At 41.7% G+C, this 22,343-nt stretch overlaps 1 protein-coding gene across 1 annotated transcript in view; it reads right to left on the bottom strand.

The window, feature by feature from the left end:
* The window catches only part of col12a1b (collagen, type XII, alpha 1b), a 112,728-nt gene that overhangs the window by 59,204 nt on the left and 31,181 nt on the right, over positions 1-22,343 (bottom strand). The window contains exons 18-31 of the mRNA XM_020619462.1: positions 20,652-20,801; positions 20,288-20,407; positions 19,615-19,779; positions 19,072-19,218; positions 17,266-17,405; positions 14,482-14,611; positions 12,282-12,427; positions 10,339-10,468; positions 8,748-8,884; positions 6,583-6,712; positions 3,798-3,937; positions 3,161-3,293; positions 3,024-3,041; positions 1,655-1,794 (exon numbers count right to left, since the gene is read on the bottom strand). Coding sequence (XP_020475118.1) covers positions 1,655-1,794; positions 3,024-3,041; positions 3,161-3,293; positions 3,798-3,937; positions 6,583-6,712; positions 8,748-8,884; positions 10,339-10,468; positions 12,282-12,427; positions 14,482-14,611; positions 17,266-17,405; positions 19,072-19,218; positions 19,615-19,779; positions 20,288-20,407; positions 20,652-20,801 — 1,826 coding nt within the window. The remainder of the gene's footprint in view (positions 1-1,654; positions 1,795-3,023; positions 3,042-3,160; positions 3,294-3,797; positions 3,938-6,582; positions 6,713-8,747; positions 8,885-10,338; positions 10,469-12,281; positions 12,428-14,481; positions 14,612-17,265; positions 17,406-19,071; positions 19,219-19,614; positions 19,780-20,287; positions 20,408-20,651; positions 20,802-22,343) is intronic.

The raw sequence follows: 22,343 nt of genomic DNA, 5'->3' as shown, positions 1-22,343 counted from the left end.
CATTACTTTCAATATGAGATAAACACAGTTGTTTGTCTGATAAAGATCTGGTCATCTATCAGAAGCCCTGAAAGACAAGATATGTACAAATAAGGTTGTGTTTGAGATCTCTCATCTTACATCTTCATTCATATTGGACCACAAGTTGTTTTTTTTTTTAAGGATGATCATTTTGCTAAAATCCCCTGCACTCTCTCCGACTTAGATCTACAACGGTGTGAACACAGCCAGTAGGTTCCTGTGGTACCTGCTGTAGACATCTTCCTACTGGTTTCCACCCACACGCCATGTGCCATTATGTGTCTGTGCCTCCTTGTTACTACAACAGCCTGATGAAGTGCCGTGCTAGGTGTCAGCAATGTAACGATAAAGGTGATTTACTATACAATATCTGCTGCAGCCCTGGACTCCAAACAGCAGCTACACTCCAATTTTCTTTGACTTTTAAACAAACTGAGGAAACCTAGCAAATATATGGTCTAGTATTTTAATATTATTCATGTTGATTTATGAACTAATCAAAAAGTAAACAAATCCCTGAGAGCAGAAAAGGTTTTCACGTCAGAATTAAATGATACTTTTCTAAACAAGCGCTTTAAAGCACCAATGCCTTTGTATGATTGAGCTGTTCATTAAAGAAACTCGTTCTGTGTGTGAAAGGTGGATATCTGTTGTTTTGACAGTGTTAGCTCCTGGTTTATTACATATTTAAGAGGCATCTGTACATAACTAAAAGATTCCTTATGCATGAGAACTACAGAACATTTGTCTTTTAGGTTCCTTCCCTGCAGAACACAGTCTCTTTTTCCCATTCTGAACATCTTGAAAGTATCTCAGGAGGGAGAAAAAAGTTCTCAACAAATCCTAACATTCATAATTGATTTGTTTCTATATGTGGTTTGGGACTCATGCTGCAACCTTTTCTGACAGATTTAAAACCCAGAGACATCCACTGATTTGTCACTGAGAGACTCAGGCAGACTGGAGATGGTCCCAGTGATCAAAAAGCAGCACAGCTGAGAACCACCACTCCTCAACAACAGCACAACAGAGCCTCATGTAAAAACACATACAGAAATTACACAACAAAAAAGGTATTTATTCATATTGTTCCCCTCATCCCAGACAAACAGATGATAGCCCGGGTGGGTTTACAAAACACTTTGGGTGTAAAAACATTTTAGAAATCTCTGAAGCTGCTCTATTGTTCCTGCTGGTGGAGCTGTGCCAGTTTTCACCTCTTGATAAAATGAAGTGCCAAATGGTTTTAGCTTGTGTGTGGTTTGAGAAAAACAGCATTTTATGTGAGTTCTGCCACTTGGGGCACATTTATCAGGATTATCAAAAATACCGTACTGGGGTTATATAAATATACTGTAGCTTTATTTTCCATGAGACTCAGCCGAATGAAAATGAATCCTGTTTACACAGGTTTATCTCAGATCTGTCATTATGGCTGAAACACACACCAATATCAACACAACTTTCAGTTTCACTGACTAAAACTAATGTACCCCTTTATCCGCTGCTTCAGTCTTTTGTTTGTATGTAATGATATTTATTATAGACATCTATAATAAATATCTATGACATCCTACTAGAAGGGAACTGAAGACTGCTATTTTAAATACCATAAAACAAAAAGCGACTGTACCGTGAGGGGTTCACCTCCGTCGACAGGCTTGTAGATGATGTTGTAGCTCTGGACGGGGCCGGGGGCGTGGTCCCACTTCACGTGGAGCGTGGAGGCGGTGGCGTTGAAAATCCTCAGGTTTCGAGGAGGCCCACTGGGCACTGCGAGAGTACAGATACATCCAGTGAGATAAACAGTAATCAATGTTTGATGACGGTGAGGATGATGGTGAGAATGATGATGATGATGATGATGCTCCTACAATTCCACGGGTCAGGGAGCTGGAAGGGTGAAAGCACAGCAGGGGCAGGAGTTTAGTCAAGCTGTTCAAAGCAGGACTGGGGTCCAGTAACTTCTTATTCAATCAACTATCTGATCAATCACATCTATAATTACTGAGCTACTTATTACAGTACGGAGAGACAGCAAAGCCCCTAGGAATTCTAACACCTTTTGAGATTATAACAAATGTAACTGGGGCTTCCTAACAAAATGTACAGCAAATAAATACTGTGAACCACTAACAAACTTGGTGGCTGCTATAAAACATTTGGGCATCATGTTACATATAGTTGAATTTGAAGCTCACTGAACCCCAACCCTGCAGCTGAAACTGTAAAATAACTGACTGACATGCAACAATATTAATGTAATGACATTAAAATGTGAGATGAACGTGACAAATGTTATACTAGTGAAATGGTGACGAAGGGGACAAAAGCAAAATGGTTCACAGTGTTATTAAGTCAATCTTTCACAATGATGGAGGCGTGTGGAGGATGACAGTGTCAATTCTCACACTTTTTGCATTTGAAGCTCTGGATCAGAGTTCATTACTGTTGTTTTCTCAAACTTCTATTGTCTAATGAAGTGATTAAATTAACTGTCAGTTATTTATTTTTATGTATAATAAGGCGTTAGCATTAGCACTGCTGCTATGGTTACAGCAGCCTAATATAACCTGAGCACTATTTTAAAAAGGTAACATGTAAAAAGAAAAGGTTTCCCGATCCATGTTTTTAACAAAAGGTTTCTCTGTCCGTGGTACGGAATTCTGAGCTGGATTTGCTGAAACCAGCAAGCTGACTGGTAGCTGCAGTCAGCTTGGGCTGATGGGCTGGGCTGCAGACAACTTTCAAAACGCAACACAACGGTAAAAAAATAATTATTGTGGCTCAAGTTTCTTTGGTCACAGAAAACCCATGCTCATCTATGACTCCACGAGTAGCTTGTGGCATGAACGCACAATGAGGCAGTAAAATGCATATTCGTGCAGTCAAAGAAAAAGTGTGCTCCCATTAACGCTGTCCGTTACCCTCCATATTACCATTCCACACAAACTCATGAATATTAGAATGAAAAAGGGGCCTGTCCTTCTCATACGACCTACCCTGTAGATCCTTTAACACTAGGAAAAAGACATTGAGAAAACAATGTTATTTCAGTGTGAGCTACATCTGTGAGTGTAAAATATAATGGCTGTTTTTGGGGCTGGGAAGGCGATGGGGGGTGCAGTGGTTATCTTACATGTGCGCTCGCTTCCTGTCAGGTCTTCACTCTCTGACTCATCTGGGTAGATGGCTGTGACGGTGACAGTGTACTCAGTGTCTGTCTCCAGGTTCTCCAGGACATGGCTGTTCTCATCATTGTTCAGGATAGCCTTGCAACAGACACAGGAAGGAGGTGGTTAGTCGACCGTCAAGAGCAATGAAAAGGAAATTAGGGAAATCTCTTTCATCCAGGCAGTAGGACCACAGAAAATGCATGTTGCTAAAATGTAAACCTCTTTATTTGACACTGTGTTGCTGTAATGCCAAAACTATATTCCATATACATTAGCTCTGGAGCCGCTTATTGCTGCTGCGCTACCTTGCTGCTACAGCTATCTCTGGCTGTCGTGAACACATATGACATAGTTTGACAGACAGGGCAAGAGGGGCAAAAAGGAGCAAAGGGAGAAGAGGAGGGGATACTGCTTGAGTTTGTTTTGACTCTCACTTCGACCTTAACAGTAGAAAATTAGAGGGAGACGTTAGTTAACACAGCTTTAAGTTTTAAGTTTGCTCCAGTCTGCCCTGACTCACTCTTCAAAAGTTTGCATTTGAATACAGTCACTGCCAAAGAGCGTTTAAGGAGCGATGCCATCCCAGACACACTAACTTACAAACTCGAAGTTGCTCTCCCCACTCTTGGTCCAGCCGAGGCGGTAGAGGGCCACATCTGGGGCTCCGTGGTCCCAGGAGGCTCTGAACGAGGTCTGGGTCACCTCAGAGAACCTCAGGTTCTTGGGTGGAGGAACAGCATCTGTTCACACCGACAGGAACAACAAAAGAGGAAGGATGTGCTTAGGAGGAGGTCTGAGAAGTGAGTCAACATCATGTGAAGATTATTAACTGTAGCTCCAAGTGTGTAGTTGACTGCAACATGTGTGTGCCTGTATGAGAGTTGAAACACTGTATGTGTTCAGCTTTGTTAATGTAAGGAAGGTTACTGTTAAGGAAAAAACTGAATTTCCTTGATAATAATGTCCAACCAACAGTGAGTGAGAAATAAAGAGATTTCAGAATGGATACGTGTCCAGGTTGATTTATTTCTGCAGAAAGGAGTTGTCTACAACACACACCAGGATGCATGTTACAGAGACTCAAAGGATAAACAAGAATCACTTCAATATAAGACAGAAGGTAACGTCACACAAAAGGAGGGTTCACTGAGAACAACTGTGCTTCTGTGTGCAAAGATTTTCTAATTGGCAAAACACAGAGGTTCACAGGAGATACTTTCAAGGCCTGTGGATGTTACAGTTGCTTCTTCCAGCAAACAAAGATACCTTAGGCATTCAGTGATTCAGCACAAAACACAGTTCACTTGTCCAGTGTGTGAAAGGTTACCACAGTTATTATCACAATTGTTAGCAGACTATACTTGAATATGTAAATCAACAATACAAATGGATATACTTAAAAATGCCATTATACTTCCTCCCTGTTGATTATTAATTAATCACACGATAAAATAAAATCTAAATCAAGGATATATGTATGCTATCCATAGAAACAGTCACAACAAAACATCAGGTATTTCAAGTCACAAGGATTTAAGACATACCGTCACAAAAGTTGTGAGAAACAAATGCAAGGCTGTTTTTGTGGAACCTAGGCATTCTTTTCAGCAAAGCACAAGTAAAAAAGAACCTAATCTGTGGAGGAAGGGTAAATGTAAGAGTGCCACTACAGTTACAGTCTCTGCACTGCTCCTCACAGATCTGATGTTTTTACACCAGGAACCCGAGTGACTTTTGAGCCACATGGTTCATTCAGTCCGTTTCCATTGTAACTTTTCTACCTCAGCCAAACATAAAAACTTTGCAATGCTGGGACTTTTTTGTACCATTTAAAAAGTACATTAAAAACCACTTAGTGAGTCTATATTAGAAAAGACCATTTTGCAGAGGGAAGACATTTCCCTTGGCCCCCATTTCTTCAAATGAGGGCTGTTTGAGGGTTAAAGACTTGGTTTAAGGTTAAGGTGAGTGCAATTTTATACCATCAGGGAGGTATTTTGTTTTGTTTTGCCCCTAACCAATCATTAGTCTCACATCTGTTCCACAGATGTCATTTTTTTTCCTGCTGTAAACACAGAAGCTTTGGAAGCTGTTGGGAGGGGGGGTTTAAAGGGTCGTTATTCCTATAAATGGCCTTACGACAACCTGTACAACCAAGTCAACCACCTCCACACCTGTTTTCTGTCGCCATGTCTCATACATGTAGTTAGGTAGCTGATGACATCCCCGTTCTTAATCAGCTGGGATTAAGAACGGCCCTGATTTGTTGGTTGATCCTATTTTAACGGCTGAACAAATCAGACATGTGGGCTTGTAGAACCAGGCTGGTTTAGAGTTAGGGGCTAGGAAATGTGTCATATGAATGACAACCCTCACTGATACACAAATGCGTTTACACTGTGTGTTTATGATGGATTTGTGATATACAGAGCCAATGAATGAATGAATGAATGAAAGACTTTTCTGTCATTGCATGGACACAACGGTACAAACAACGGAATGGAGTTAGCTGCTCATACAAAAAAAAGAAGGCCGCGAAGAAGATAAATAATAATTTGAACTAAACAATATAAACAGGATAATAAACAGACAGCTCATTGTTTTCCATCAGTGGTGAACTGAACAGATCACTTTGCAGCTAAGTAACATGAACTTGAGTTTTGTTAACGTGCATACAGGTTGATGAATTAAAAACAAAGGCTTTGTTCTGAACGGAGAACGACTGTAACACAAATGTATTAAAACCAAACTCCCTCTCCAAGTTTCTGCTCCAAATTCTAGGATTACTTATTTTATATTCTGCTAGATCAAAAAGTTACTTCAATAACACTTTAAACCAAAAGTCTGGCCTGTACTAAGAGTCTAATGTCTATTTTGTGACAGGAAGGTGCCATTATTTACATTCACCTTAGTTTTGGTGCTCCTTGGCACATAAGTCATGAGAGTCTGTTTCTGACTCGTGGTTTTTCAAACATCTTTCTCTTTGACCTTTTCTCTGCTGTCAGAGATTAAATGTGTTAGCACAAATTCAACCCTCCCTGATGTGTTCGACCAGCAAACCACTGGAATGAACTTCCTGTTAAACATCTGCAGAACCTAATGAATTCATTGTTCAATAAGTTTACATCAAGATTTGGAAAATTTCCTTTGATGTAAATATCATGAGGGAGTAATGGAAGAAAATAAGATGCAGACACATGCGAGACAAAGAGGGGTTGTTAAACTAGAGTTGGAAAAGGTCCAACTTCCTACAGACCCTGTTGAGGAGCATGTGAGGCACAGTTTCTTAAAATAAGAAAAAAAAAAACAATAAAAAAAAAATCAAACAAAAGTGAAAGTGGAAAACTGAAATTTCAGGATTAAGAGGTGACAATCAGGTTCCGACCTGTGACGGCGCTGCCCAGCATCGGGGATCCAGGTCCTTCGTCATACACCGGGGTGACGGATACATCGTAGTGAGTCTCGGATGTGAGGCTGCTCAGGTCCATGGTGGTTTTGTCAGCGTCAGAGTATATCTGTCAGGAGCAAATGTCATAATTAGTAACTACAAAGCACTCATACATAGTGATTTAATCAAAAAATGAACATGATTCTGGCCAGTAGTTCTGGTTAGCTGGCAGGTTCAAAGAGCCCAAGGCTGATTTACTGAGGATGGTCAGTCTGTTTTATTACGTCAGAGCAGCTTGATGTAGACACTGTGGGTGAAAACCACTACAGTCAGGTATGCACAGGTAAACAGTGCCTCTTCCACAAAAAGCAATTAAAATGTAGCACAAAAAAACTAGACAAAGTGTTGAAATAAATTATACTGATGTATTCGTAGTTGGCACAGCTGCCTCGCTGCAGGAAGGCTCTGGGTTCAAACTTTGCAGCCGACTGGAGTCTTCCTGTTTGGGGTCTGCATGTTCTCCTTCAGAGCTTCCTTCAGGTAAAACAGCTCACACAATGTCTGATTGTGAGAAATCCTGGATAAAATAGTTTTATCTTAAATTGGCAAATATTTTATTCAGGTGAAACTAAAGACTAATAAAATAAAATGTATTTGTAGGGTCAGGGAATACCAGGCGGGTGAATAAATCACACTGAAGCTTTGATGCTTACAACACTGGCTCTTCAGTCGAGTTTTCCATTTCAGGGGAGAGCTGTTTAAAGTAAGCGGTAGAAGTGATAAAGCACTCAGCAGGCATGAGTCCAATGTGTGGGCTTCTTCTGTACAGACAAGAAGTCTTCAGCTGTAATGCTCAGGAGGAATTGAGCTGGTGCATTATCATCCATCAGAACTTTCTGGAAAAGTCCTGCAGCTGTTCATCGACGGCACCTTGGGCTGCTGATTCACCCCAGACTATTTGTCCTCCGCTGACATCCAAGTGAGAAATTATGAGGACTGGTGGCGCTGGGATGATCCAGTCTGGCTGGGCTGACATCCTGGGCCAGCGCTCCTCTGCCAGCAGACTGCTTTTCTCATAAAGAGCAGCCAACATTGTGGAGCTACTGCTCCGCGGAGAGGCAGCAGTAACACCTGACTTGGCTTGGTCGCTTTCCCATCAAAAATATCACTGCTCACTAAAACTCTCAGTGAGGTTTCATTGTATAAAGCCACCTTTGAATGACCTTATAAACAAATTCTGCAGCTACACTGTTAGTTTTTAGGACTGGGGAGTAACAACTGACACCTGCCAATGGAAAAGGTCACAGCTGTTCATCCCTGATATACACAGGACACTTTGGCTCTTTAGACATTACTCTGAAAGACAGTGGAGACTGTTTGAACAAGGACACAGGGGGGGGGATGCTGTTAGGGGTTCGCAGATCATTTTCAAAAACACACAAAACCTACACAATATCATAGAATCATTATTCTAGAAAACAGATGCACACGTCAGGAAATGGGGGTTGTATGATGAGAAATGAAGCCTGTGGGAAGTGTGTTCATTGTACTTCATGCACCATTAGTTGGACCCTATAGCATGAAACACCGTTAGGCCCAGCTGGCTAAAATAAATCCCCCATGTTCATTCATAAGTGATATAAGTCAGCAAACAAGTCATTCTAAGGCTGAAACTAACGGTTCTTTTCATTATCGATAATCTGATTGGAACTTTTTAAAATCTTCGATTCTGTACAAGTCCCAAAAAAGTCCTGTTTTGTCTGATCAATAGTCCAAAATCTAAAGATATCCAGTTTATGATGATACAAATCAGACAAAAGTAATAACATCTGAGAAGCTGAAACCAGAAAATGTCTTAACAAAACTAATTAATCAGATATCTGTCAACCAATCAACTGGCAAATCATTTCACATGGTCACCTACTGCACTTTAAAGCTAAACCAACAGGTGTAATTTATTGATATGTTTAATATTTCATTCTGGTACTGTAACAGTTTGTACCCACTGAAGAAGGTACAACTCATAACCAACCATCAGATATTTCTAGTCTGTAATCTGGGCTGATTCGGTGCATTCCCAGTCTGTAATGAACGCAACCCAACACCAGTGTTTTTAAATCTGCACTGGAGTTTAACACAGAAAAACAAAATCCCAGTTTCACCTCTTTCATATCTCCTTGCTTTGTTTTGTAGGTGATCGTGTATTTGCGGACAGGTCCCGGAGCAGCATCCCAGTTCAGCCTCATGGTGCTGTGAGTAACATCAGTGATTCTCAGGAGTCCAGCAGGAGGCACGGGCACTAAGGGAGGACAGGAGGAGGACATCCATTAAACCTTTAACCACCCAGACTGCAGTACAAAAACAAATCTGACCCCAGCACCACTGTCAATGTTTCTCTGAAGACTTGAGAAGATGCTGACTGATCCGGTCTCAGCCTCCGAGTCCACAGCAGCTCCACCCATTTTCATACACAGAGCTCATTAGACTCAACCCTAAACTACCTAAATTTAACACTATACTACAATCAGCAGATGAGCAACCAAATGGGTTTAGAGGGGTTAATATAATGTTGCCGTTAAGTGTTCAGTGTGTAGTATCAGAACCTTTATGAATACGAATACTACAGGCTGGTATTGGACCTGATAGTGGTATCAGTGCATTCCTAGTGTAAGCTGTGCAATGTGCTGCAGCTGCCTAGCTAATTGTTTATCTAGCCTGCAAACCGATAGCAGCAGTGCAGTTGTCACTGGCTGAGGGTTAATTAGTTACACATTCAGCAAGCTGATGTGCAGGGTAAGATGTGTCACTGTTTGTCAGTCAGAGAAGAAGCAGACATTAGCACAACGGTAAACATGCTGTTGCTCTGAGACATTTTTGCTGTTTTTCCAATCCTCTGTTCTCTCTAGACCGTGGAGAATGTATTGTTTTTATGGAGTTTTGTGAATATTCTGAAAAGTTTTCAAACATGAGAACGTGTCACCTTCACTTCTGCGGTTCTCAGATTCAGATTTAGAGAACTTTACTGATCCCAAGAAGGCAATTCATTTGAAACAAGCAAGCAGGTCGGTGATGGACAGCAAAATAAAAAGCTCGGTAAAATCGACAAATAAATAAAACAATCATTAAACACTACTGTCTGACTTTAGTAGCCTGATAGCAGAAGGAATAAAGATTTGGAGTATCAATTCATTCTTGTCACAGGTACTTCTGGCGGCGGCCAGAAGGCATCAATGTAAATTTACAGGGCAGAGCATGATGCGGTTGGCTCATAATGTTCTTTGCCTTTTTGTCTCACAGAGAGAACACATGTCTTTTTGCTTAACTCCAATAATCTTGGGCAGATCTTAACAGCGCTATGCAAACAGTTCTTTTGCATGTATAATCCATTAAACCAGCAGACACAAGAAAAGCTTAGAAGACTTTCAATAACAAAAATTAAAAGTTGCTTAAAACTCTCACACTGACATTAAAAGAGTTCACTTCCCTCAGGAAGTGGATTCTCTGTTGTTCTCTTTTGACAACAGACTCTGTGTTAATGTCAAACTTCAGCCGACAATCAAACAAAGTACCCAGATATTTACAAGGCTCCACGATCTGGCTGTCCTCGCTGTGTATAACACTAGTTTTATGTTCACTATCGTGTCTGAAGTCAATAAGCTGCCTTGGTATTTGGAGTTTAATTAAACAAGCTCTGCCTTTAACAAATGCCTGCAGAGCCCGTGTACAGTATGAAATCAGTTTACTGTTACATACACGTGACTCCTGTCCCCTCCAGAGGGTCGCTGACAGCTTCACCGTGCAGGGCGTGAAGTGTGATGGTGTATGCTGTGTTGGGTGTCAGATCCAGCAGCTGGACAATATTTACATCTCCATCAACTCGTACCTACAAAGGGGAGAAAAACAAGAAAAGAAAGAGGGTGTGGGATAGACAGGGAGAGAGAACAACAAAGGTGGAGGTCGGTCAGCAGAAGAGGCTGGCTTTGTAAGAAAGTGGGGATTTCTGTTGTTGTTCTTTTTCTAGTTTAGGAACACCGATGTGGTCTGCTGACGTGACTCATGATGTTTCCACATAAACTAAACATACAAATAATGGTGTATAAATAAAGATGTAATGTCGTTATTAGCTCCATACCAGTGTTCCTGCATGTCGTAGTCTAATTCCATATGAATTTCCTACAGTATACCAAAGTCAAAGGTAAATAAGATGCATATTTTTGTGCACATTTGAACCCCTTAGTTCAAATATAAATCAATGAATTTTCAAAGTTGCTTCCAACTTTGTGGACAATGTTGTCAAACCCAAAAAGAAATGGCTTTCTCAGTTTTGACTGTCCTGCACAGGGTCCTGACCTCAACCCCATCCACCACCACAGGGATGAACAGGATATCTGACTGTGAGCCAGATCTTGCCACCAACATCAGTGTGGACCTCACTGAGGCTTTTGGGCCTGAGTGATAAAAAAAATCCCTGCAGCCAGGTTCCAGAATGTAATGTCTGCCACATACATCTGGCCATGAAGTGTATACATCATTGTGTTGAGCCAGAAATACACTATAAAAGTCATTTTAATCCATATTTAATGACAAATGATTAATGTTGATACATAATATGATGCTCTACTTTATTTTGATGCGCTGAATTACACAAACCCTACATTGAATAATCCCTTAAATGCTCTACTGTTGTACGATTCTTTGTAGTGTAGGTTAAAAGTACAGAGGCGTTCAAGCTCCATGCGTATAGCATCTGTTCCGTTTATTTCATCCCAATGACTTCCGGCCATTAGCTAATCCTTCCCACTGCTCTGTGTGAGGTCTCTGCTTTTTGTAGTCCACTTCCTGTTCTGCAAGAGCTCATCGTATCACCATCTGGAAGCAGTAACGCGGTTCAAGAAGTTCCTGTTCTGCAAGAGCTCATCGTATCGCCATCTGGAAGCAGTAACACGGTTGAAGAAAAAGCCCGTTGTTATAAAGTCTATTTGAAAACGCTGGGCACACAAATTATCATGAGTGAGTTTGTAAATCCATGGGTGTGTTTCCTTTGTTTAAAAGTGTTTGTATTTTAAGTGTTGTGGTGTACATATGTAGTCACATGGGGCGAGAATCGAGGATGACAAGGATAGAGTTAGGTGGAAACAGATGATTCGCTGTGCCGACCCCTAACGGGAACAGCCAAAAGAAGAAGAAGAGGGGTACTCACCTAACATTTGGGGACAAAATGTTTAAACATTACCACTTTCTGGTTAAAGGTGCATTAACTAAGATTTTGCACACCGTCTGATAAATCCAATGACAACGGGACATGGCAACAGGGCATGAAGTGACCTGAACTTCATGTGGACTGCACTACAAACTAACTAACGTCAGCTAACAGGACACGATACCACCATGAAATTAGTATGTTAAATGTATTGTTTAAGGTAGTTACTTTAGTTTAGCAGCGTTAAGTTTCTAGCAAACCAATGTCAACTAACCAACTCAACTCAATCAAAACAGTTAAAGGTGTCCAGTCTTGTAACTATTGGCAGAGGCACTGCCTCCCTCCTTCACATTGGCAGTTACTCGGTAAAAAGGAGAACAGCAATTCATAATAAATTACTGGTGTCAAAGCAGGTGTCTCTTTGAATGAATAAACTTAAAACAACATGGTAAAAACACAGCCTCCCATGTTGCATCTCAAGGTAGCACTTCTTTACCTCTTGCTCCAGCTGAGGCTCAGTGGCATTGATGGACTTGTAGAGCATCAGGTAACCTGTGGCACCGTCCACCTTCTCCCATGACACCTTCATGGTGGTTACAGTCTCATCGTAAACATTGATGTTTGTCACTGGTGGTAGCGGCACTGAAAGGACAGAAACACGCAGTCAGAATGAGGAATGGCTCTGGACACCTTCAGTTTATGTCTTTTAGTAGACTGTACGAGTATTCAGAGAACACCAAGGCTGGACAATCCTATATGTGCTTTTTAATCATAAAGAATAACGTACTTGTCATGAAGTTTAGCACTTTTGATCTGCAGAACATTTGATGTCACACGTGAGGTTAAGGCTTATGTCTGCTGGTAGAACTAGCTCGGTCAGATAACCGGTCAGATAACAAGCACTCATCTCAGAAAATGTCCAAACAAATTCCTAAATTGGCCTTACCTGGATAGACTGACCACATGATGTCAGTGGTTACTTTGTCGCCTGAAAAATGTCAAAACTTATGTGGCATAATACCAGTCCTACGAGGAAAATGATTAACAGCTTTGAGCCTGGCTCAAAATCTTTGTCATCACTGTTTGAGATCAAGATAATCCCAACTGGCTCTTGCCCAGCTGTTGCTGCATACATTAAATCTTTTCCCAGACGTGGGCTGTCGCCATGCCGGGCACCTTCAGTCACTGTCTCACACAGTAGGGTGGACTGAGTGACAGCACTCAGTTTCCACAGGCAATGAATGGGCGGCTCTTGATGGCCCAGGGATTTGTCTCAGTATGTGTGAACACCACTGATCCCTCTAAGCTGTGCGCTTGCGCAATCGCGCACTGCTCCCACGTTCTCCGCACACAGCAAATCTATGCAGCACATAAAATGGACTATAAATAAAATAAACACGTAATTTATTCTGTCCCATGTTGCAATGCAACTCAGTGAGTGACAAGTGACAACAAGCGGTAATTACAGTAAAACAATGACTAACACTGTCCAGCCAATGATATGATGCGGTTCGCATGTATTTACTTACGCAGCCAATCAATGTCATTAACGGCGCTTAATGCGCATGTGCCCGTTTTGCAGGTTAGCATATAGCTAACGGTGCAGCGGAGTTAATTAAGAGAGGTAAATGCTGCTAAGCTAACCCTTTACTATGGCGAAACGAACAGGCAGTGGCACATCCACTCACCAAGCCAAAGTAAAAAAGAAATGCGGTTCTTTTAAGATGGAATGGTTGTCGGAGTATGTGCGAACAGAAGAACAAGAGGTGAAACTGGGTGAGATATTTTCTTTTTCGAGTGAGAAAGGGCTGCTCTGCAAAACATGCTGCGAAGCCAAAGTAGCAAGTGAGTTTTCAGAGGGAAAGGTGTGGAGTGAATGGAAGTTGGACTACCTCAAGCGTCACATTCAGCAGAAAAGTCATTTGAATGCTGTTGCAATTGTACGAAGACGCAAGATGGGGATGGGGATCGGTACATTACTGCAGGAGAGCGCAAAAGATCGAGAGAAGAGGAACGAGCTGTCACACAAAAAGAAATCTGACCCCGAGCAAGTTAAAGTTCTCATCGACAATGTTCTACTTGCCATCAAAATGAATGCATCAATGCTGTCGGTTCAACAAATCCACGATCACATGGCAAAATATGAGTATACCAGAAAGCTGGCGAAGCAAAAATTATGCCTTTGAATTGGTGACCTCATTCAGATAGTGTAGAATGAGATGGTGTTCAATGTTAAAAATGCACCCTGGCATACCCTGATAGTAGATGAGAGCACAGACATAACAGTGCACAAAATGCTAGTCCTATATATTAAATACAGGGGGCCACCAACCTGGACAAAGTCTACAACCACTGGAGAAGTGAGAAGGACAGACGGGAAAAATAAGGTGAAATTTAAGGTGTGATACTGGTGTGGCCACAGTGTGCACGTCTGATGTTGCTCACAGTGGTCCAAGGAATTCTCAGGGAGTTTGTGTGTATGCTCAGACACATGAAAAATTAGGGGGAACATTGGCGAACACCCTGTAAAGCTCCTCTTTAATCATGTCTGTCAAACCAAAGGGCAACTAGCATATTGTGAAAAAGCCATCGAGTGCGGAAACTGAGCACTTCTGCCATTAGTTAAAGAGGAAGAGGCCTTAGAAGTTTAAGGAGAAACAGAGGAAGGCAACCGGGTGAAGAGAAAACATACTTACAGGTGGTCTCAGTGCCCTTCAGCGGCTCGCTGCTCTCCCCACCGACCACAGAGTAAACATTGACGAGGTACTCAGTCAGAGGGTTCAGGTTTTCCAGCACTGTAGTGGTCATCGTCACATCGACCATCAGCTGAAACCATAAAAGAGTGGTTATCAGCTCTGAAGTCAACCTGGCAGGTGCTTTGAAGACGACTTTATTCATGACAATCTGGGCCTCACAACAACAAACCTGACCTGGGCCAAACCCCACGGATCAGGAAAAACACCCCCAGAAAATGAGTGAAGTGAAACAAAATAATCTCAGGAAGAGAAACAGAGAAGAGATGCCTCTTCCAGGATAAACAGACGCCTTGTGTACAGAATAAAGCAATGTGTTGAATGTGTTTTCAATTACTTGATTAATATTTAGTCTATAAGACATCCACAACTAGTGAAAAACATTCATCACAGCTTCACAGGCCCCACATCCACGTATTTAAATCACTTTTACCAAACCAACTCTCCCAGCCTTCTGTTATTAAATACAAACATGTTAGAAGCTGCAACCTCAGAATTTTTGGAACTTCCAAATTAACTCCACAATTATTCTAAACTTGTTGCGGATTTAATTATTCGATAAAATGACTAATCATTTCAGCTCAGTTCTTTCAAGGCACCAGGCATCAACTCACTGTCCAACACTACATTAGGGTAACATTAAAAATCACAACGACAGGGAGTCTGTCAGCCAGTGATTACGTCAGCTTGTTATCTGAAACAGTTAAAGATCTGGATGATTGGTGAACCGATCTCTCTTGGCAATCTGCTCATCGGGATCTATCAGTCAGTGTTTGGTAGTGCTCCAGAACCTTTTCACCATTAGATGATTACAGTCCGTGAAGCCGAAGCTGTAGTGCTGCATTCATGTGCTGGGCAGAAAGCCCTCACAAGGGACGGTGAACTTGGCTGCTAAACGGTGACACATTCCTGTTGCTCTGCTGAAAAATGAAGCCCAGAGGAGGAACTGTATCCTAACATGAAGCGGCTGCAGCTTCACAGGCTGGTGGACTGTTCAGTTATATGAGCGGCAAACATCTCCTTCTTATCAAGTTATTTGTCTCTGCAACCGATTAAGTGCAACCTGTTTCCAATGGAAACCCAGTTGTTTAAAATATTTTCTAAAATCAAGTTTATCACGACTACAGTGCAGCCACCCACCTTAATTAGGGATGCACCAATACCGCCTCTTCCCCCCAATCTGTGTATTTGCCAATAGAAGTACTGTTTAATGGCAATAATAATATTTCTACTATAAGAATCTAAATACCATTAAAGTGCAATGATTTTAGAGCGTGGTTTTATTCAATTTCAGATTGTGACTATGCTCCACCAGGACGACATCACGTATCAGTCCACACCTTAAACTGAATTAAAACTGACAAATGAACTAACAACAAAAACCTGAGCAGATGTAAGATTCATTGTGGTGCATTAGTTATACTGAGCACGTTTCATGGCTCTGCAGGGTTTTTTCATAGCTCCTGACCTGAAGTGAAAACTGCGGACTTTCAAACATCATCACGGCGTTGCTTACACGGTCTGAGAAATGGTCGTCGATAACATGAAGCAGAGGCTTGGACTCGAGTTACATGACGGATGCCTTTACACTTGAAAAAATTAAAAACAACATTTGATTTTACATCAGTGACTCATGACTTCACTCTTTTGACTTGAAATGACTTAAGGGAAAATTCTGTGTGAGCAGAATTAAAGGTGCAGAGTCACTGCAGACACATTGTGACATTCAGACGTCAATACTCTATCATGTTCAACTAAAAACTGATGGGAACATGCAAAATACAAACACACCAAGGCGCACTATTCATTTTGTCTCTGAGCAGAATAAATTGAACAGAATTTGAAAGTAATAAAAAAAGAAATTCCTAAATTTAACAGACCGAGACTCTAAATTTAGTGATGGGCACATACAGACATGTATGACATGAAATAATGTTTGGGACTTGGAGGTAACTTCACAACCAAAACTTGAGACTCTTTTGGGACCCGGCAGCAAACCATGGCTGTACATCACTGTAGAGGAGGTCTACACTAAATACTCAGCAAGTAAATATCAGTTCTCGTGCTTTTGATCATACGTGCTTTGCAATCCAACATAAACAAAGTGGGAGGATATACAATGAGTCATCTGAGGTCTATAGCATTAAAGTAAGTGGATCACAGTGGAAAGTCTGCTTGGTTTAAGATGAGCCCGATACAATCACAGGCTCTGTCTGACAAAGGCCAATAAAAACACAAAGGATGGAAAACACCAGTGCTCTCAGAAACAAGGTTTTGACTACAAGCCAGGTCTGGATATGTGAAGAGTTGGGTTTTAATCTGCCTTGTAACTTTTGCCACATAGGAATGACACATACCACAATTTTCAACAATGGGGGAGGATGTGACTGTCAGCTAGTCTGTTTTTATGTGACTGACAACATCTTTTCAAGTAAATCTTACCTGACCGGTGCCGGTGCCATTTACAGAGGCTACAGCTGATCTCATTGGACCCAGAGGGAATGAATAAGCAAGATGATATATGATATTCATGATCACAGCCAGTGCTAACAAATGGTAGGGCTGATTAACATCCTGTATAACAAAGTTACTATGTGAACTTTTTGACTTCCGTATGATGTGAAGTGACCACAAGTTAAACACTTATGTTCAGATCTGGCTTGAAATGCAGCAGTGTTAACAGTGACTGATGAAGAGTAACAGGAAGGACGACAAGCTTTATCTCACCTCCATAGGCACTCCTCCCATGGTCATGTATGTGACGCGATACACGTCAATGGGGCCTTCGGGTGCCGTCCAGCTGGCACGGAAGGAGTGGTGGGTCACCTCTGATGTCACCAGGTTATTGGGCGGCTGCGCTTTAATTTCTGAAAGGGAACAAACAGGAGCTAAAATACGTTGCAACATGTCAAGTATGCCACACAATGACCCCTGCTGCTACGACTCTGCTCTTGGGCGTTTGCTCCTCTGATAGCGAAGCTGTTGGCCTGCTGCATAGTTCAGCTCCACTGACAAAGGTTTTCTATAAATATGCTTTTCTTTAACTTTGTATTTCCTCCTAAAACTGACTTGTAGATAGAAAGTACTTCCAATGTGAAAATCTCCATCAGATGCTTGGATTTGAGTCGCAAAACCCTTTGATGGTGTGAAATAATTGAGAATGTCAGGTCACATTTTTGTTTTCTCTTTTCAGCCAAACCAGGGTGATCTTCTGCTTTCCTGCTTTTAAGGGTAGAACTGATCTGTGAATAATAAAAACACAATGTTCTCATCTGGGGATGACGATAACTGCATAATTTCTACTCACCTGCCATTAATTTTGTCATTCAAGCAGGGTATAAGCAGCTGTACCAATGAAGTGTAATTTCGCTGATGGTCATGTCTTTACTTGGACTAAAAGCTTAGTCCTTCCTTTAAAACCACCTGAAAGCCTGCAGTAAAACTGAAACAGTGTACGGTTGTCCCTCTTAAAAAACTATGGTTTGTAAATTTTGGAATATTAGGACTTTCTACAAAGTTTCTATCTGACCTCAAACACCATTAAATAATCAGGCTGGACCCAAATATTCATTCGTTGGGTAAGTAATCGATTTTCAGTTTTAGTATTTGAATATTTGAGCTTCTGCTGATCATCACTGATTAAAATGACAACCAGCAGAGCCATACCAGCTGTCGCTAACGAACGTTAACTCTGTGACTTAAACTGATGACAGGAAAAAATGAAACTTGTTGTTGTTGGGTTTATGACCTCAGTGCAGCCTGCAGAGAAACAGGCAACTCGCTGTCTGCAGTTAGCCGAAGACTGTTTATGAGGTAAAAAGGCATCACTGCGCAATAATCAGAGTTCTTCTCTGTAGTTCCAACAACTCCAACAGAGTGAAATGGCTTCACGGGTAAGATTATTGGTAGAGAAGCTGCCATTCAGGACAGCCAATTATAATAAAAGGTGTAAATCTGATTCTGTGGTGTTTAGAGAATATCCTGCAAATACAGCTGTAAACACAGCTGCAAGCAGCAGCAGCCAAGCTCCAATCAAGATATTTACTCATAAAACTTCATAGCATGAGGGAACAAATGAGAAGAAGGAGGGAGAGAAGGGGGGTAGAAACGGAAAAAGTTGAGTTTTATATCTCAGGTGCTGTTTGGAGGCAGAGCCATTACACCAAGTGTGATGCTATGTTTCCTTGTTTATATGCTGGTTTTGATATTTTTTTGCTGTTCATATTCAGTTGTGCTATTACAAAATCGCAGTTTTTAAAAAAGACTGGGCAAAATCTCCAATTTTAAGCAAACTGGACAAAATCTTTCAAAGGTCAAACCTGCCTGACAAAGACTTCCTCCTTCCTTCATTAACTGAAAGCATGTTTGGACTAACAAACGCTGTTTACCAGCTATAAGACGCTTCACCCTTCTAAACTGTCACAAACAAATGTGGCCACTGTTCGCCGCCTTTTGAAACCATGATACACGTATCTTGAAGTTGATGCAGGTGATCTGTGTGGCGCTGACAGACTGTTTGGGCTCTTTTCCTACCTGCACCCTTGACACTGTTACAGAGGTTGTCGGTCAGGTCGTCAACAATGTCTGTCAGGAACTGGAATTCGTTGACATTGTACATGTGAATTTCAGTTGGTTCGGAGGCGATGGTCCTCAGCTCGTTCTCATCGGCGTTTTTAATACCTGAAACAAAAGATATCATCAAAACTGTGGCTCAAAAATGAGATCTGAAACAACAATTTATTTAAGTTACACCCAAGCTAAAAACCAGATTTGGCTGGTCCAGTACTAAAATCACTTCTGTTGCCCAAACTCAACTAATCCCAGGGTTGCTGTGCATCACTCCTGACTATTTTCTATGGCTCGCTTTGAGATTTCAAACCGATTACAGTGTTTCTTGGCAGACTTTAGTTTCAATACATTTTTTCACAGTCTTGTAACTTCTAACTGATCTTAACGTGCTAAAAACAACTAAGCATTTCTAATTCATGCACAGGTCTTGTTTACAGCACATAACAACCAGCACTTCACAGATCACCCTCTTCTCAGACTGCTGTTCCAGCTGACTAAATCGCTCACCGATAGCATAGAGTTCGATGCCGCTGTCTTTCAGACTCTGTGAGTTCAAGACAATTTCATCCTGGGACTTTCCGTCGGTGATCAGGACACCAATTTTGCGAGAGTCATCTCGCATTCCCATGCGACGTTTGAAGTTGTTCTCGAGGATGTAGCTCAGAGCCAGTCCTGTATGTCATGGATAAAGAGGCATTTCTGAACATTCAGCCAGTGTCTGGACATATGAAAAGCTACATGTACATTCTGTTTGGTTCCATCATACACAATCAGCTCTTTTCCAGGTAAAATCCATCCAACATGAGGCTGCAAGCCAACACTAAAAATGGTTTTCATACACTATGCCATCTGTAACACAGCTTTTCAAATCACAGTCAAGACACTGCTTTTCTGTTCTACAACAGTGGTAAGTATCTAACCTTGCAAGTAACAAACAAAAGTTGTGCATTTAGCCGTACTCTGGCAGATATGGTGAATATCTCACAGACAAACAACCTTTTTGACAGTTTTTGGTAAAGTATTCAACTCTGAAAAAGAAATCCTACTTGTTGTTGTATGTTTCGAGCAATAATATGCTTCAGTCTTCATTGGATAATGAGGAAACTACAGAAAAATATATCTGGATCAAAAACTGGTGCGGCTGCACCTGGTGAAGATTTGACAAATGCTGTTGAATGACCTGTCATGGTGTTTCCTCCTTTGTATGGCAGCTGGTTGACAGCATTAAGCAGGGACGCCTTGGTCGAATGGGTATTGAGGTGCCACTCGGTCTTCGGGTCTCCACTGTACTGCGTCAGACCTGAAAAGCACATGAAGACGTGTGGAAACACAGAGGGGACACAGATTGGCTGTCATTTTCTTCACAACATCTATGCAGTGATTCCAATTTAACCAGTTTACCAACAAAAAATTACAGTAATTAATGGAATTAATACAGCGCTCTGACTTCTGTAACTACACAACAGTGGCAAGAGTCAGTAGAACAAATGACTGTGAAAGTTTTAATAGTTGTGGTATGAGTAGTAATAACTGTGAGATATTACCGATCTGGACTTTGTCCGGGCCAATGTCAAAGACGCTGATCATGCGACTGATGAAGTTACGGATGGTTCTGAAGTTAACGCGGCCGATGCTCCAGGAGCCGTCGACTAGCAGCACGATGTCGGCCTTCGCTGTGGTCTTGCACTCGGTGGCTGCAGAGAGATGGTGAAAGGGGGCAGTGAGAGAGACGCCTGGTACCACACAGACACCCACCACGAGTGTCCGCTCAGCTTTATATGAACCTTTAGAAATGACTGCATGTGGGAAAGTATGAGAAAGTCAGAGGAAACTCTTTGGGATAAATGAGGGAAGAGAGAGAAGTGAGGAGCAGGAGCATATCACAAAACTCACAATCACAAGTGGAAGATGTTTACACAGCAGAATAGTTTACACAGCTTTATGTAACACAGAATAATTCACACTGAGCACTTTGTGTAACAGTTGTCATTTCTGGATTAACTGCTCTCTCTTCAGGGCCATTTCTTTCTCTCTCTCCCAGCACAGCAAGTTTTTATATCCAGCGGCGACTCAGCCCTGTGGTCTTTTCTGGCTGGCACTGAGCCTGTCCCCTCCAGCGGGAGGAAGCCTCTCTCACACTGTGATATAAGAAGACTCCTGTTCTCCAGAGTTACTGCACACTGCTGCTCCAGGCACCTGTAGGGGTGAACCTGTAGGGGCAGAAAGACGGCTGCTCGTCCTCCAGGACGACCGCCCAGTGGACACAGAGTGATTAAAAATCAGGCCCGTGCGTGTACGATTGAAAACAGGTTGAATTTTTCAGTTCTTTGTCAGCAGGCTGCAGAAACAGATGGTGGATGATCAGATAGCTGAGGTGGATGCTTGGCTGCAGCCTGTTTGAGTTTTATCACCACCAGTAAACAACATATTCGTGTGTCCCTCTGACACTCATTAATAAAAAGTGATGTCATAAACAGAGGCAGCTTTGAGAGGCACCTAATGTGCAGCAGACAACTGCTGGATTCAGTGTCTCTGGGTACGAGCAAATAAATACTGAGCTCAGTCTGACTGTGGGGTATAAATCAGCAGTGTTCCTCAGAAACCTCCAACAGTTCTGAGATTTTGCTGTTCTGTGCTCAGGCCAGCAGCTGACAATGACTTCATACTTAAAATAAAATGGTGTTTTGCTCCAAAACCATAAAACACACATTTGAGAGAATCAGATGCGTTTACTGACAGAAAAGTGAAGCAGATTCTGTGTCAGCATGGGGTTTGCTTTTTGTTTTGTTTAGTTTTTTTAATATGATTTACACCATTTTGGAGGAACTCCATCTCAAGTGTCTCATGGCTACATAAGAATTAGTTCATATTCTGGGTATCATCACTTGTCTTGATAATCAGATAATGTATTTGGTCTAAAAATATTAAAGTGATGGTAATAAGCTTTCATGTGCTGCTGGACGTGTACAGCTTTCTCCCTTCAGTGACAGGTTTTTCACCTTGCTTAATGATGAAAAGTTTTAAAAAGCACAAAAGAATTCTGAAGTGTATTATGGCTTGGAGCAGCTCTGCCAGAGCATATGGACCTGTCACAAAGTCTGGATTAAGGCCGTCACTAAGCAGCCTGCCATGTGAGAGCTGTGCTTTAATATACGAGGATCTCTGAGTGGAACCTCGGTGGAACATCCTGGCCTGTTCCTCGCTCAGTCACTGTGTCTGTTCCGCATTACAGCAGG

The sequence above is a fragment of the Monopterus albus genome, unplaced genomic scaffold (genome assembly GCF_001952655.1).
Source record: "Monopterus albus unplaced genomic scaffold, M_albus_1.0 scaffold220.1, whole genome shotgun sequence".
In the NCBI taxonomy this organism is placed as follows: Eukaryota; Metazoa; Chordata; class Actinopteri; order Synbranchiformes; family Synbranchidae; genus Monopterus; species Monopterus albus.
Note: the sequence above shows the minus strand (reverse complement) of the source record. Positions and strands in the feature narration are given on the sequence as shown.